This window comes from Episyrphus balteatus, chromosome 4 (assembly GCF_945859705.1).
Source record: "Episyrphus balteatus chromosome 4, idEpiBalt1.1, whole genome shotgun sequence".
NCBI lineage: Eukaryota > Metazoa > Arthropoda > Insecta > Diptera > Syrphidae > Episyrphus > Episyrphus balteatus.
This window is the reverse complement of record NC_079137.1, coordinates 67,066,639-67,083,101: the sequence shown is the minus strand read 5'-3', so window position 1 is coordinate 67,083,101 and position 16,463 is coordinate 67,066,639. Positions and strand designations below refer to the sequence as shown.

Sequence of the window (16,463 nt, the reverse complement as noted above, 5' to 3'; positions counted from 1 at the left end):
ATTGTTTTTCATTTTTGCTTCTGTATTATTATGAAGAGGTGCAGCATTGTGGGCGTCCTACCTATCTGTGTTTTGTTTTTGGTTTTTGGGATTATTTTGGACTCGTTGACGCTGCTGGATGAATAAAAGTTTTTTTTTGTTATATTCCAACTACCATTCAAAGAATAAGTCATAACTATTATGATTTTCGGCCATAATGCATTTTGTTACAATTAAAAGTAGTTGGTGGTCTCTATTTGAATTGAATTGCTATGTTTAGTGTACCTGTCAGTATGCCTAAATGCAACAAAACATGTGCAAACTCTTGTAGAGGCATAACTAAAACGGCCACTTTTTGCAAAAAGTGAAAAAGTGAAAATTTTCAAACGCATTTTGTGATAGTTTTTTAGTAAAATAATGATGCAGAAAGCTTAGTTTTTGGTTTCAAAAACAATTTTTGTAGTTTTTGCCAAAAACAAATCGCACTAGAAAGAAATGCAAAAATTTTACTTTTGTAAATTTTCTACTTTTTCACTTTTTAGGTCATTGTAGTTCAGGCTTAACTACCCTTCCGAATGGAATCCAAAATTTTCCAAAATCTAAAAAAAAAAGTCTTACATTAAGTACATGCTAATAACGATGAAAATTTCATGCTTTTATCACAAACTTCACTATGGTGTTGCTAAGCTATATATTTTAGACTTAATTCTATCAAATATCAATTATTTTTGATGAAAAATAAGTGGTTTTGGTTTGTTTGAGCAGGGTTGCTGAGTAGGTAATCTCTCTTATTTTAGAGATTACATCCAATGCTTTTTACATAGAAAAAGAATCTCAGCTCAATTTAAGTGTATATTTATTATTTTTAGCTTTTAAGTAAAAAAAATCAATTTTTTGTTCAAAAAAACTGAAAAAATTAGAGGATTTCTTTTTTATTACTTAGAAACAGTTTTTCCACTTAAGAACTTGATTCTCGAAAAAAAAAACTAAATAACGAAAAACGAACGCCCTAGTGTGTACAGTACACGTAAACACGCGATTGAAGTTGTGTACACTTCTCACTGACAGAAGTTCACCTTCCCTACAAAATCGTAATTTTATTTTATTTTTTATGAAAATTATACCTTTTTTTTTGAGAAATATGATTTAAATTGATATTTCAAGAACTCTCATTTTAAAACCTGAAATTAATTTCCTAAAACTCATGAATACTACTCAGGAGCTCTGTTCACTGACGCTGTGCTGGACTGTTCTAGGCAGAAAAGTACAGCTTTTTGCTGTTCATTGAGGTTTTTTCTGTGCTGAACTGTTCTAGTTTTCTGTTCATTGCCAAATCTAGAACAGTTTAGAACAGGATTTTCTGTTCTTGCTTTTGAGTCAGATCAGGTTAGAACAGATTCGTGAGAAGTGTCAAAATCAAAGCTGTCATTTTTTGTTTTTGTTTTGACTTAATTGTGCGAATATTTCTCTGGTGCTCGTGGTTTTTATAACTAATAAATAATTTTTAATTATATTTTTCACAATAAAATTACAAAAAAATAGAAAAAATAAACGAGAAACGATAAACAAAAAATTCATATAATTTACAATTTGTTTTTTTTTTTTTTTTTTTGTATTTTGGCAAGTGACGCTTAAATGACTGTTCTAACTTGTTCTGACGTTTCTCACGAAACTGTGCTGTCCTGTTCTGATCTAGAAAAATCCTCGTTGAACATACTTATGTCGAATTCCTTTCAATTGAAAAATCGAATTTTCGGCGATCTCGAAGCGAATTTTTTCTGAAAATCATGTTCCATAGAAAAAAAAATCGAATTTTTTTTAATCCCTCTTTTTTGAGAGATTTACACGGATTTGCACACACACTTGGAACATTTGACATTTCTCAAACGTCAAGCTAAAAGTTTTCTTCGTGTTGTTTGTTTATTTGAGAACACCAACTTCAAATAAAGAGTAAATTTTAATTGAATATCGTATTTTTATTGCGGAAAAATATGAAATAAATAAAAAAAAACAATGTGCTATTAAAATATATTTTTTTCTGGCATAGTTCTTGTGAAAAAAGTCAAATTACTGTGACTTTTCTTCTCATGAAAAAAAAAAAAAATAAAGAAACTTTCACATAAATGGGCAGGTTCAGAAACGTTAGGGACTAAACATTTAGGTAATTTCTCGGTCTCTGATTGGTCAGCTGTCAAAAAAAATCCTTCCAATTTAGGTAATTTTATTGGAAAGCTGACTGGAAATTTAGGCAAGAAAATTTTCCCTAAAAATTTAGGAAAGTTTTTTTTGTCAACATGACAGCAGATTGTTTTTAATTAAAGAATTAATTTAACAAAATTAAATTTATTTGTGTGAAAAACAACTAAAAAGTGCATTTTCGGTTATAATTAATTTTATTTATTCATTACAGTTAAGTGAAATTTGGTGTCTTATCCATGCGATTCTTAAATAAATTTCGAAATTTGACAATAGCATCACATCCAAACAAATTTAGTCAATTTACTCAAATTTCCGTTCAGAAAATGACGTTGCCTAAATATCTAGTCCCTAATATTTCCTGAACGTGCCCAATGAAATTAATGTTTGTATGTTTGTTCCACACATTGACCTATTATATATGGACTGCCAGGACCAGGTTCAAGCTATGGTGGCGCCCCTTGGTAGGGTAGCGGGAAATAGTAATTTGACACCTAGTTTTGTGACTTTTGCTTGTCAAAAAAAAAAAAAAAACAATTTAATTGTTTGCAAAAATTTTATGTTTCCCAAGAATAAAAAGGTAACAAAAAATTAAAAATATATTAATATATTCTTTTCACAATTTTATTCCAAGTTTTATAATTTAAATTTTTATTCTATTCTTTCATTTCAGAAAACCATTTGACAAAAATGGACAATCTCCTTGAAAAAAAAAACAATCGATTGCCCTTACTGCTAGCCATAAATTCACTTCCTTGCATTCCAGAAGAAGGAAGAATAAATTCAATAATTATTCCCTCAGCAGACCTATGGTGCAGAATGTGAAGAGTACCTACTTCAAAATAGTTTTCTCCACATCATGTTTTTTAACTTGCATTCTCCTTTAAATATTTTTCATTTTTTTACTTGAATTTCAGTTAAAAAGGAAACTTTCTTTGAATGTTCAGCTGGCATAGCTCATAAGTCATAACAAAATTGTTACCAAACTAGAAGCTGGCATGACTAAGCCCAATAAACAAACAATCTTGCCTATGTCAAAAATCAATGCTCTCTTCGTTAACCTCCCTGTGAGCAAAATCAAAGGTCTTGGGCTTTGATGTCTGTGAAAGACTAAAGAAGAATCAAGAATCTTGGAAATTTGTTGAATTTTTCTGAAGTTGAACTTTAAGAGGAAACTCGTCGGAAAAAATAGGTAAGTCATAATTTCTGAGATTCTCTTATAAAAATCCAAAATTCATTCCCTCTATTAGATTATGGTTGCACTTTATGTTCTCGCTTTTACTCGAAAAGCATTGGTTGCTGTAAAAAATTCAAATTTCGGATGGATTTATTCTATTCTGCGACTTTCTTCTTTTCCAATTAAATTAAATATTCGTGGGAGCTCATAGCGAACAGCACCTTGTTTATTCAACCAAGTAAATCACATCGTCCTCTTTCCGGAACAATGTCGTCTAGTGGAAGATTTCTAAAAAATAGGGAAGTTCAAAATATTTTCTGTATCGAAATGAAAAAACCGATCCTGGATTCATCGACGAAAAAATTCTACTAATTATATCACAAAACCTGCACCGACTACATTAAGCAAATTGTTTTATTCCTACTCTTAAAAAAATCTTCATCCACCAATTCATTCATTAATTGTAAAACATTTTATTCCCATCGATTATTTTGTAGAACTGGAAGAAAATCATCAAGAAATTCAAGAAATATCTTCTCAGCTAGAAACTATTCGGAAGCTGTGAGTATACATAAGTTAAAATCAAAAAATTAAAAAAAAAATAAATATAAGATAATCTTAAATTTTTTTTAGAAACCTAAGTTTTATGGAAAAATTTATTAAAGACAAAGCTAAATCGAGGGCCACCCATTCGATGATTGATAATCTTGACATCATTAAAATGCACATTGTCAGTATTTCGGATATGAAGTAATAATTTTAAAATTTGTATTTAAAAATTTAGTCTCTAAACAAATTTATTTTCAGAAAAGAAACTCGAGAATTAGAAATGATTAACAATCATCACTTTAATTGCACTAACAAAACTATTCTAAATGATGCAGAAACAACGTTCTCAGCAACAAATGGAGCTTATTCTTTATGAAAATACAAAAGAAAAACTCAACCGAGCCTACAAGAGACTTGAGAATGTTAAAATGCTTACAAAAACTGTATCCGATGCACTTACGAATGCCGAACTCATATGGATAACTACACAATTGGATTTGGAAAAAAATCGTAACCGATTTAGTAACTCGGATGAATTAAATATGCAATGAAAATGTACAAAAGCTTGTTTGTATGAATATGAAAAGTTTGGAAGGCTTTTGAAATATGCTTTGAATGCATTGATAAATAAGAAACCTTATACGTCTGTTTTAGATTTAATCAATGAACTGTAAGTTTTCAATAATACTCGTATTTTGTATGATAAGCTTTAAAATGATATTTTTAGCAATCGAATTGAGAACATCTTGAAGCCTTATGTGTATGAAAGTCCTGTTAAATTGGCCATGTTCGAACAAATAAACTTACTCAAACCAATTTTCAATGCAAAAATGAATAAGAAACATTTTGAAATTGATTTTCGGCATTTGCGTTCTCAATTCCAGGAGAATATTCATGAAAAAATGGTACATTTTTTAATTTTGTTTAGACCATAAACTTTAAATTAATAATTTGTTTCAGAGCAATGATGCCTTGTTGCACAATGGTCAGTTGCTTTGGATTTGGTTTCTAACTGAACCAAAAAAATTACTAGATGCCGTTGCTGAGGTTCGAAAAGCAGCTTTTAAAGTACCAGTAATGACGGGAGTCAAATCACTTGGGGGTACAAAGAGAAAAGGAGGAGAATCAAGTATACCTTGAAATGTTATTGTAATATTTATTTATTTTTTTTAATAAAAGTTAGTTAATATAATAAATTGGAACTTACAATTTTTAGAATATTTCAATCATTTTTAAAGCATTTAATTAAGGGCTCAAATTTTGTATGACTTTGTTTTAAAAATATGTTTTTGTATTCTAATATTTTTTTGAAATATACAATTTAAAAGATATATAAATAAAATAAAAAATGCATGTTAAAAAAAAATTATATTTAAATCAGGAGCGCCATCGTTATGATTCGCATTTGAGTGCAGATTGAAATTCTCGTTCTAGATCTCTAATTGAAGATTCCACTTCACTTAAACCACGAGCCGATAACTTTCCATCATCTACTTGACTTTTTACATCATCTCGAAGTATCTTCAAATAAAAAAAGTTTATAGTTAAACTTAAAATCATGAAATTATATAGGTATAAATAATTACAAGTTCTAAGTCATTCTTAAGTTTTTTCTTTCCGTCATTGATTTTGTTTATCGTATTTCTAAACTATTCCTCATTGGTTGGTAATCGGCTTCACTTAAAATATCATCAATTTCATATTTATGTGAAATTAATTCCAAGTCCTGATCTTTGATGTGTTCTTCGGCTAATGTCAACTCGATTTCCATTGCCTCTTCATCTAGAATCTCAGAGAATCCATTTGATATAATCGACCAAGCATATTCTTTCGCTGTAACTTGAGTTTTGGAATAGAATTTCACCAACTGAGGATCAAAGTGATTTAGGATATTTTCACACATTCCCAAATAGTTTTGGGGCTCCAATGGATGAAACTCAAACCACAACTGGCATTGATTCGTTAGAATTGTAGCAATAATTTCAAAGCAAACAGTAAGACTGTTGGAGAAAATCTTCACAAATGGAAAGATGAATTCCGGGACAAAGTCACTTATGCCAAAGATCTTCGACCAATGACCAAGACATGAGAAAATTTTTATGAGATAACGCCTGGCTGTTGAATCTTTCAACTTTAGGCTGGCATTTAATGCAACAGCTGTTGAGTGAGTTCCCATTTTGACTATTTCTGAAAATTTTGACTTGTTGCAGGGTACATCGAGGAGAGCAGCCCAAATGAGCAACCGATATTTACTTGGATAGTGTCCGTATTCATTGTCAAAACAATTCACCGACAGAGCTTTTGGTTGGAACACGGCAGTTTGGCGTAGCATTTGAACACAGTTCTGGGCTGATTTAAGACAGTCAATCAATGCGCTAACATTATAAATGTTGCCCTCTCCTGTGTGCCTTATCGTGCTTAGGAACTCTTTATCTTTGGATAGAGCAACCCTAAAACAGTCTGTGGGCTCTATTATCGACATCAATCGTCTGGCAAAAAAGTATGTTGTCATTATTTTTGGGAAAGATCCAGGAGCTGTCTAGTTTGCGGGGCATTTGGCCCTTCTTCCATCCAACACGATTCCATAGGTGATAAATTTGCATCTGAAAAAAAAAAACAAAAAGGAAAAAATTATTTGGGCTGAACGATTTAATTCTAATTTTTAATAACTTTCAAATATTAATGAATTTAAATAAAAACCTTTTTCCATAATGATTCATTGCACATTTTTCTTAGCACAAACATTTTAAAATACATACTTTTTTTCTGAAAACTGAAAGAATTCTTCGTTCTTCCAATACGTCAAAAAGTAGACTTCAAAAAAGACAGATGCTACTGATTTGTACAGCAAACAAAATGTAGATGGCCATAGTTTCTATGCACAAAAATGGTAGTTCAAGCGATCTGCCGGAAGATGTCGCTACGCTAACTGAGTTCTATTTACCGCTTTCTTCCACAGGCGCTAGTAATGATTGAACCACGTTTTCAAAAATTTTGTATGGAAACGAGGAGGAACTGGCAGTCCATATATAATAGGTCAATGGTTCCACAGTTTCAAATTAATTCCATCATATTTTTCAGAACTGAATTTTATTTGGAAAAAAAAGTAAAGTAAATTCTGATTCATGAGTCAAGTTTTGCTCTGTTTCAAATTTTTAACGATTGAATTACGGCCATTAAAAGAAAACCGGAAATAAATTTAAATTCACACATTCATTATGGCTACCGGAAATGAAAATTCTCCATTCATAAAAAAAAACATTATTTTCATTATTCTATTCACCACTAGATGTCCCATTTAAAAAGTGACATTTCTGACAGATTGCATTTTGACACTACTACCATCTGTCATCTGAAAAACAAAATTTGCTTTCAACAGTTTTTTTTTATTGTTTATGCTTTTTTTTCTTTGCATCGCACACGTAAAAATAATAATTTAAATTTTTATTAAAAGGAATTATAAACATTTAGCTCCACGTTTAATCTCCCCAACAAAACAATACCAATTAAAAATGGAACCGGAGATAAAACGTTGCAAACTCGAGCCAACAACCACCAACACCAACACCAAACCCCTGCGCAAATTCAAGAAAATACCAATTTTCATTGTCGACTATCACAACGATGTATTGGAATTTATTTATCGATGTTTTGGATCCCGCCACTTACCTCTAACAAATAACACACTTGTCCATTTCGATTCACATCCTGATATGGTCATATCAAAAGCTATACCAGCTTCATGTGTTGAAAATAAAGATTTCTTATTAAATGAATTAAGTATAGAAAATTGGATTATGCCAACTTTATATGCGGGGCAATTCAATCATTTGGTGTGGTTGAAAAACTCTTGGTGTTCACAAATTCCCGTGGGGAAATATGATTTTCGAATTGGCGAACATCAAGATTTGATGTATGTTGATTTGCCAGTTGATTATTTTGCTTCCGAGGGGAATTATAGTGAAAAGGAACATTTGGAACGATCAAAAACAATCAAATTTGAAGTTTACAATGTTGATGAGAATGTTGAAGCAATTCAATTGGAAAGATATGTTCTAGACATTGATTTAGACTTTTTTAGTACAAAGAATCCCTTCCTTGAGGTGTACAAAAAAGCAAATTGCTATGAACAATTAAAGACAATCTTTAATTATGATCGAACTAAAATGTCATTGGAAGCTTCTAAAGAGCGATGCCGTCAATTAGACGATCTCAAGGCAGCCTTTGAATATATTGATGAACACAAGTCATTAGATTTATATGAAAATAATGACATCCCAGAAGATACATTCGAGGCGCTAAAAGAGCTTGTAGCCAGTATGGCGGAACACTATCAACCCGATGAAGTTGAGTGGTCATTAGTATTCGATGCTGGTTGTACATCGGATAATGATGGTTTACCTCATCATGTATCAACTGATGACGAACTACTTGAACATTATAGACGTTTTAAAGAATTTCTTACAAGCCTTCCCTGTCCACCAGTAGTTGTGACAATATCACGATCTTCTGAGGATGACTATTGTCCAGTTAATCAAGTAACTGCCATACAGTGTCATGTAATTGAAATGTTGGTTGATGTTTTCGAGGATAAAATCCATTCGAAGGCGATTATGCATTATTTGAATGAAGAATGGGATGTTATGGATCTGTAGGCGTATAGTAGAACCACAAGATGCAATTATTATTATTATTTTTTAATTGATGATTGAATGTAGTAAGTGTGTTTGGAGTATATATTATATTATAATGTTTTCTTTGTCTTATATTATAATGAATTTATTATTGAACGTGTCTTAAGAATTAAAAATAATGAAAAAATAAAAAATATAAACAAAAAAATAATAAAACCAGATTTAAGTTGTTTTTTTTTTCATAGAAAGATCAAATAAAATGAAGAGGCAAAAAGGATGACATAAAGGAGCTTTATTAAAATTTAAAATTCGAAGAAACAATGGACAGAAAAATACACACTTTGATTTTTCTAACAAAAAATTAATTTATTATTTGTGGTTAATGAATTGAATATATATGAATTCTTATTTCAGGTTTCAGGACATGAACTAACTTATATGAGGATGAATGAAATGAAATTCATTATATATGAGGATTGAGGATCGAAGACAAAAATTGTCAAAATCAGGGGTCGAATTACGGCACATGATTACGATCATACGTTAACGTTTTAAATATTTCTGTCTCTATTTAATTTTAGAAAACGATAGGGACACATAGAAACCATTCGTAAACGAACGTATGCCGTAATTCGACCCTAGGTTTTTGTCAGATCTAAATCAAAAAATAAATTCATTTTTGTACCAAATGAAAACCCCATTGACATAAGAGTTTCGATTTTTTTTCGAAGAAAAGGACTTTTTTAATTTATTTTAAAAGTTTAAATTTCTTTTTGATTGAGCTGATAGAGAATGCGAAAAATGTGGATCTAGCAATTATGTCTGTCTGCTTCTTTCTATCTCGAGCTGCAGTCTTAACAAATGAAGCGATTTACTTTAGTACTTTTAGGTACCTAACCTATGTTGTTTTAGGGCCGTTATTAACGGTGTTTTTTTTATATCTGAGTTTCTCCTAGAAATACGACCGATTTTACTGAAAATTATTGTACAAAAACTCAAATGTTAAAATTAAAGAAAATTTTCAAAAAATAATTTTTGAATTAAAAAAAAAAAAGTTCAATTTGTTTCTAAAAATTCTTAAGCCGTGTTTTATTGGTAACTCAGTAATATTCAGCTCATTAAAATTTTGCACGGAAAACAACAACAAATGATTTCTGAGGATAAACAAAAGTTTTTTTATTTGTTGGTTTAATGATAAACTTTTATTCTAAACTTATATGTACATTAGGGTGTCCGTTATTTCCCAAAGTGATGTTTTCGGGGGAGACACCCCCTAGATCGAAAGCTTAGGGCCTACATAAGGGGAATTTAGCAAAAAAAACATTTTTTGGAGGTCATTAACCCGTGCCTCTAGGGTTACTTTAAAAGATCACATTCAAAATTTCCCGTTAAAAATTTTTTTTATATTTTATTTCGGTTTTTGAAATTATTAGCTGTTTTCGTAGTTTTTGCTTTCACCTATCACACAATTTTAAATGCAGTTTTATTGGTTTTTAATTCTTTTCAAATATTGCATTCAAAAATTTGTGAATAAATCAAAAATTTCAATTTTTGAAATTTTTTTTGAAATTTTTGCCGTTTTTATACGTTTAAATTTATTTTTCTCGAACTACAAAAGATATGTTTACAATATTTTTATTGAATTTTGTTTAAAAATTATTCACCTAAAAAATTACATCAAAAAAGTTGCAAACAAGAAAGGGTAAAGTATTTAATAATATTTATTTATTATAAAAACGGCAAAAATTTCAAAAAAAAATTTCAAAAAATTGAAATTTTTGATTTATTCACAAATTTTTGAATGCAATATTTGAAAAGAATTAAAAACCAATAAAACTTCATTTAAAATTGTGTGATAGGTGAAAGCAAAAACTACGAAAACAGCTAATAATTTCAAAAACCGAAATAAACTGAAGGGTGACCGGGAAAAACGGACTTGAAAATCGGATTCAGCGGTCCCAAAAACATATAGAAAGATAGGTCTGCTTCCTGGTACATGAAACTTTTTTTTTTGTGTGCCGGGTATGACAGCGACATGTCGCGACAGTTGTATGAACCAGAAACCAGACCTATCTTTCTATATGTTTTTGGGACCGCTGAATCCGAATTTCAAGTCCGTTTTGCCCGGTCACCCTCCAGTTTTGAGAAAAATGTAAAAAAGACCCCAAAAACTACCTTTTTTGAGTTTTTTGCATATTACTCAAAACTGGAGGGTGACAGGGCCAAACGGACTTGAAATTCGGATTCAGCGGGTCCAAAAACATATAGAAAGATAGGTCTGGTTTCTGGTTCATGACACTTTTTTTTTTTGTGTGCCGGTGTTATTGTAAGCGACAATAATACACATTTTTCGTGGAAAACATTTGAATATTATTGTACCATCAAGGGAATACTGTGCATAAGAACCGCAGTATTTCATCCATTTTCGAACGGAGAAACTGAGCATTTTGATCGCACTTTTAAAACGAACGTATAGTATAATCATCGAAGAAGAAAAGTTAGGACTCTACATGGACGGTATCATCGAACAACTCTATCATCATCTTTAAAATTTTCTGTCAACAGTCCAGTTTACGTTCACAACTTTAAGTCCTAAGTGAAATAACGGATCTGTGATGTCAAAACTTGGTTCCATAACCTAACTGGTTCAAACCAAAAAATTTGGAAACACCATCAAAGTCAATTTAGATGACTGCAACAAAAGTTTAACTACAGCTAGAATATAAAGTGAAAGTTAGCAACCAAACGTTGAAATAGAAAAATGTAAAAATTGAATGACAGTTTTGTATTTTCTAAAGGAAATGAAGTTCAAGAATCAAGTCTACCAAGTATAAGCTTTTAAATTGCAGCTTCATCTCCTCGTATTCATAGTCCAGAAGCAGTCAAACTTAAACGGTCGATTCGAGTACGAAAGCAAGTTGCTAGTTTTCAAACTTAAGAAAACAACCTGAGGATATTTTTATATTGATATGGAGAAGTGATGAGAATCAAACCTCACCCCCCTTTATTCTGAGGGTATTTCAACTTTCAGGTTCTAAAGTCGACCAAGTCGACATAATCGTGCATCCATCAACATTCTAAAAAAAAAAATTGAAAAACTTTAAATAAAAAACAAAAGTACATTTTTATTTCTTTTTTTTTTTAATGAATAAAATGAATAATATAAATACATTTCAAAATTCCCATCATCTCTCTAACGACGATATCTATAACGTTTAAAATGAAACCACAATTGAAATATATTATTCTGAAATTGACATCGAAATCCTCTCTTATAACTAAATTCCCACTCCCGATTAACAATTTTAAATGCAATATCTTCATATGGTGGACCAGCATGAAATCTCAACACAGCAAAATCAACATTATCAGCACAAGGTGTTAAAAAATATTGTGGAGTACAACTTTGATTTATCAAATCTGGATAAAATATATTAAATTTATAACCTTGAACAATTTTCGGGGGAGGATTATCCATATCATAATGAGTTTGATTATATTTATTCCATTCGAAACCAGTATGAACTCGATTGAAATAACGTGGTTTTCTTGGGCGATATTTATCTGACCATAAATAAACTTGTGATTCAAGTTTAGTTTCGACAGAGAATACTGCCTCGTCGTCTGTCATTCCTTTACGTGCTTCCTGTTGGAGTAAGAGGTCTTCTCGAGACATTGAACTGTCTTCGTAGATCGACTCAATTAGTGTTTTTCGTAAAGTTTCAATACGATCTTCAGCTTCTTCGGATGTTATCAATTTGAAACCTTCAATTTCATCAGGTTTCAAATATGGAGGACTATAACATCCATCGTTATAAAGATCATAACACATGTTAGAATGACTCTCGTCGTTGTCATTCTCTTCAACTTCTTCTTCATTGGCAACCACATTTGAATCATGCTCATGATCCAAATCAGGCGAAGTCATACCCTCGACTTCTTCTTTTAAAGAATTCTCCAAAGTTATAGTCGATTTAGAATCCTCGACAGTAGAATTCTTCAAAAGCTCTAACTTTTGTCTCAATTTCAATTGATGTCTATCTCTCAATCTTGCTCTAGCCATATGAGCTTTTAGCTTCGACAAGAGACTTTCCCAATAACTGATATCAACTCCATCAGTTTTTCTCATAATTTTAGTTTCAATTTTATGTCTTAGCTCTTCCAATTGTTGAGCTGTCTTTCCACGAAAGACATCCGAAACTTCTTTCGATACACTTTGGTGTATTCCTTCGCGTCGCCCAATCTTGGCGTCATATTCACAACCAAGCTCAAGTTTGCGAAGCTTTTGTAATTCATCATTGGCAATGACAGTCATGTCATTCCAAAATTCAGAATTGGTACCTTTTTCAAGGTCAATATAAACTTCAATATCAACTAAAAGATCTTCTAAATCTTGAATATCTAAACCATTTAAAAAAGTATATGGTTCATGCATTTGCATTTCAATATTTTGTTCTAAATTTGAATTGGAAATATATTGAGCAAGTAAATCAATTGGTTTTGCTCGACCATCACGAATTCGAATGGAACTTCGAAGACGTGCCTGTTTCAAATGAAACATATCTTCTTGCTTTTCCCATTCTTCGAATTTAGTTGCTTCACGAGAACGTTGCAACATATTCATTTCTTCTTCACGAGATAATCTTTCCATTTCTCGCTTTTGCCTCCTCTTTTTAACCTTTTCAAGTTCTTTTTTATTTTCAACTTGTTTCTGACGATGCATAACTTCCACCGTTTCGGGGGCAACATTTTTAAAACCTTCTTTTTCTAGTTTTTTACCCCATACAAATGTTGATGTTAAGTGAGCATCACCAAATGGATTATCTTGATTAGTATAATGTTGGTATTCTGTGTCCCAACCCATTCGTTCACGTCGACGAGCTTCTTTAGCTTTTTTCTCTTGCAAACGACGTGCTCGTTTTTCACTAGGTGTTTCTTTAGATTTTAATTCTTCTTTTAAACGTTTACGTTCGAGTATTTCATTTAATCGTTTGGTTTCAAGTCTTTTTAGTAATTTGATTTCGTTAGCGGAATCCATTGTGGATTGTAATTATTAATATTTTGCACAGTTTTTAATAAAAATTTTATGCTAGAAAACAAAAGATAAGCCATTTACTTTTATGACAAAAAGAAAATTTTATATGTGAACAAAGATTATACATACAAAGATCTGAAGCTAGATGTCAAATCGATTTGGTGGATTTGATAGTGTGGTGAATGTTGTATGATAGTGGTGAATATCATACCATTTTGGCCAAACAGGGATGAAAACGCAAAGACCAAAGTGGAGTAGATTTGCAAAGAGAGTAGCAGATAACAAAATAATAGTACAAATTATATTAATTTTATTTAATTTATATAGACGAAAATAGCAATTTTTAACATTGACTAGTTCTTATTCTCTGAACTATATAGCATACGAAAAGATAGAAAAGAGTTGGACTTTTAAGGAAGTTTTTTATTTGAACAGATGCTTTCCGTTGAAGACAAAAATTCGAAAAATGGATTATATGGATTATGGAGATGTACATATAATTTAAGGTTTTCATCGTTATAAATTTTTACGACTTTTGGTTGTTCATTAAGCATTTTTTATGACTCTTTTTCACATAAAACAGTAAACTTTTTTTAAATTGGAAGTTTCGGAATTCACAATTTGAAAAAACGTTCTGTAATCATCATTTTAATAAAGAAAAAGCAGTAAAATGACAACGTTTTGATATCTGGATTGGGATTGATTGACTAAGGATTCGTAATTCAAGGAATAACGACCCTAAACACACGTCCAGATTATGCCAGGATTACCTCAATCAGAGAATACGAATAAATCATGCAATTCATGATATAGCCGCCGCAATCGACCGTATATAAACCTAATAGAGTTATTTGTGGGAGAAGCTGAATAAAAGGGTTGGATCAATCGCCTTATATCTGCTGAAACAATTCATAAACCCTTAGCTAGAATGTTAAGAATTATAAAAAAAGTAATCGAATGTAAGAGGGAGGTTTTAACTATTTGTCGAACTAAATGAAGAAATATTTTAGCTTGTTTTGGTTTTATACAAAATATAAGAGGAACTTCTTAAATTCTATATAGTTATTTTTGTTTTAAGGGAGGAAAACCCTCTGGATTTTTTTATTTTTGCATTATTAATTTTTTGCCTAAAAAATCATTTATCAACCGAAGAAACTATTTTAGTGGTCTTAGCCTTAAATGAAGCCTCAAAAGTACCCAGATAGTCCTGAAACCAATGCGTTCCCAGCCTACCACAGTACAAAAATGAAAACTTTAAACGAATTTATCTCGAAACACGTTTTTTTCTGCGCCGTGCAACGTAACTCAAAAACTAATGAAGCTATCGACTTGAAATAAAGTGCAAATTACTCGTCAACTCATTTGTCATTGCATGAACCTAAAAGTTTAATATAATTTTCGCAATAAATATTTTTTTTTAACAATTTGTTTATAAAAAAACATTGTGTTTTTTCGTTTTTTTTGTCTCTAATTTTAAATTTAGGTTCATGCAATGCGTATAAATGTATTTTAATGGAAAAAAATTTCTCTTTTGATTATAAATAATTAACTGGACCTGGGCATTGCACGGCGCAAACGCGAGGCATCAACTTTAAACGGCTGTAGAGCCGCCATTTTGTTTTTTTATTACTTCAAAAAAATTGTGTTAACACTTCATGATGTCAATAATATCATGTATTTTTTCAAATTTTAATTAATGCTTTCAGTTTTCCAAAAAAAATTCTTGAAAAACACTTCCTCTAGAGGGATTTCCCCCCTTAAAAAGTATTTTCACTGCTTGTATTTGGTTTTCTAAAAAAAAAAAAATGGACTCAATCGTTTGCCCTGCAGTGTATATTGATAACAGTTCCACAACTTCGTAAAATATTTCTTATTGAGAATATTTTGTGTATTTATAAGTATTTATGGATTCGTTAAATAAATAAGCTGTTTTTTTTTTTAATTATAATTAACTAAATTCAAAATGAACCCTAAAAATTGAATTTGAGACTTGAAACGTATTAGGTGATATTTTAGGTACTTTTGTTGTGTTATTTTTTTTAAAGTAATTTTTAGATATAATTGACCCGTTCTCACCTAAACTAATTGAATAAACCCCTACATCCACAGAACTAGTTTTTTTTATCATAAATCTTTCAGTTTACATATAAAAAAGTACCGAGCACAAAAGTACGTTGTTCCAAAAAAACTTTGTAAACTAAAAAAAATCCTATAAGAGCGTAGATTTGAATTAAATAACCACTTTAATATTTTTACCAAAAGTTAAGAAGAAATCTTAAATCGAACCGAAACAGATTTTGAAACTATTTGCTTACTTGGTTCCCATTTAATATACAATTTTTTAATTTTATTAACTTTGAAAACATGAAATTTATTTATATAATAAAAAGTCCACTTAGAAATGAAAGTTTTAAAAACTTGCATATTTTTACCCTTGTATCTCAAAATTTTATTAAAATAAGACTTTTCAAACATTCCTCCTTAAAGTGGTGCTTGAACCCAAACTTCTTATGTTAGGAAAATAAGGACTGCACCTACGGTCATAATTTAAAATTTTTTTTAAGAATATAAAGAGAATTTTTTACTATAGGACTTTTAATTTTATAAGTACAAAGTATATTTGACCCCATTCATTGCAATAATTTAAATTCATTAATCAATGCCCTTATGGGAAATCAAAAAGCTGAATAATCTCTATTCCAAATCTTTAAGATAAAATTAGTTAAAAGCATTTTTATATCTACTCATGTATATCGTTCAGAAAACTGTTTTTTAAATACATAATTTATATACGTATTATAGTAATTAAAATAATTTGTCCAAGTCTTTGACCTAGAATGCTTGGATAACATTTATTGTTTTCCTACCCCTACGAAGGAACATCGCACATGGT

The 16,463-nt window shown here is 30.6% G+C and overlaps 3 protein-coding genes and 1 long non-coding RNA gene across 8 annotated transcripts; 2 read left to right on the top strand and 2 right to left on the bottom strand.

The window, feature by feature from the left end:
* Positions 1 to 2,666: 2,666 nt before the first annotated feature.
* LOC129919080 (uncharacterized) lies at positions 2,667 to 4,983 on the top strand. Of its 4 annotated transcripts, none has more exons than XR_008773047.1 (8): positions 2,667 to 2,755; positions 2,849 to 2,987; positions 3,093 to 3,367; positions 3,426 to 3,913; positions 3,986 to 4,102; positions 4,160 to 4,571; positions 4,629 to 4,806; positions 4,862 to 4,983. It is a non-coding gene; the product is annotated as an uncharacterized LOC129919080 (long non-coding RNA). The 4 variants fall into 4 exon arrangements; XR_008773046.1 differs by having other exon boundaries at positions 2,849 to 3,003; XR_008773045.1 differs by having other exon boundaries at positions 2,849 to 3,367.
* A 324-nt stretch (positions 4,984 to 5,307) lies between these two features.
* Positions 5,308 to 6,893, bottom strand: LOC129919079 (TBC1 domain family member 31-like). 2 transcript variants are annotated; one of them, XM_055999912.1, is made up of 3 exons: positions 6,661 to 6,893; positions 5,488 to 6,504; positions 5,308 to 5,422 (listed from the first exon to the last, which is right to left on the bottom strand). In XM_055999912.1, exon 2 carries the CDS (start codon positions 6,411 to 6,413, stop codon positions 5,535 to 5,537), a length of 879 nt encoding a protein of 292 aa, XP_055855887.1. In that variant the 5' UTR covers positions 6,414 to 6,504; positions 6,661 to 6,893; the 3' UTR covers positions 5,308 to 5,422; positions 5,488 to 5,534. The 2 variants fall into 2 exon arrangements, with proteins under 2 accessions (XP_055855887.1, XP_055855885.1); XM_055999910.1 differs by having other exon boundaries at positions 6,602 to 6,892.
* Positions 6,894 to 7,016: 123 nt separating this feature from the next.
* LOC129919715 (UPF0489 protein C5orf22 homolog) lies at positions 7,017 to 8,728 on the top strand. Its single transcript, XM_056000691.1, has one exon. It carries the CDS (start codon positions 7,414 to 7,416, stop codon positions 8,554 to 8,556), a length of 1,143 nt encoding a protein of 380 aa, XP_055856666.1. The 5' UTR covers positions 7,017 to 7,413; the 3' UTR covers positions 8,557 to 8,728.
* A 2,959-nt stretch (positions 8,729 to 11,687) lies between these two features.
* On the bottom strand, positions 11,688 to 13,692 carry LOC129919524 (splicing factor Cactin). The gene has a single exon (XM_056000430.1). The coding sequence runs from the start codon at positions 13,571 to 13,573 to the stop codon at positions 11,729 to 11,731; it is 1,845 nt and encodes a 614-aa protein (XP_055856405.1). The 5' UTR covers positions 13,574 to 13,692; the 3' UTR covers positions 11,688 to 11,728.
* Positions 13,693 to 16,463: the final 2,771 nt, after the last annotated feature.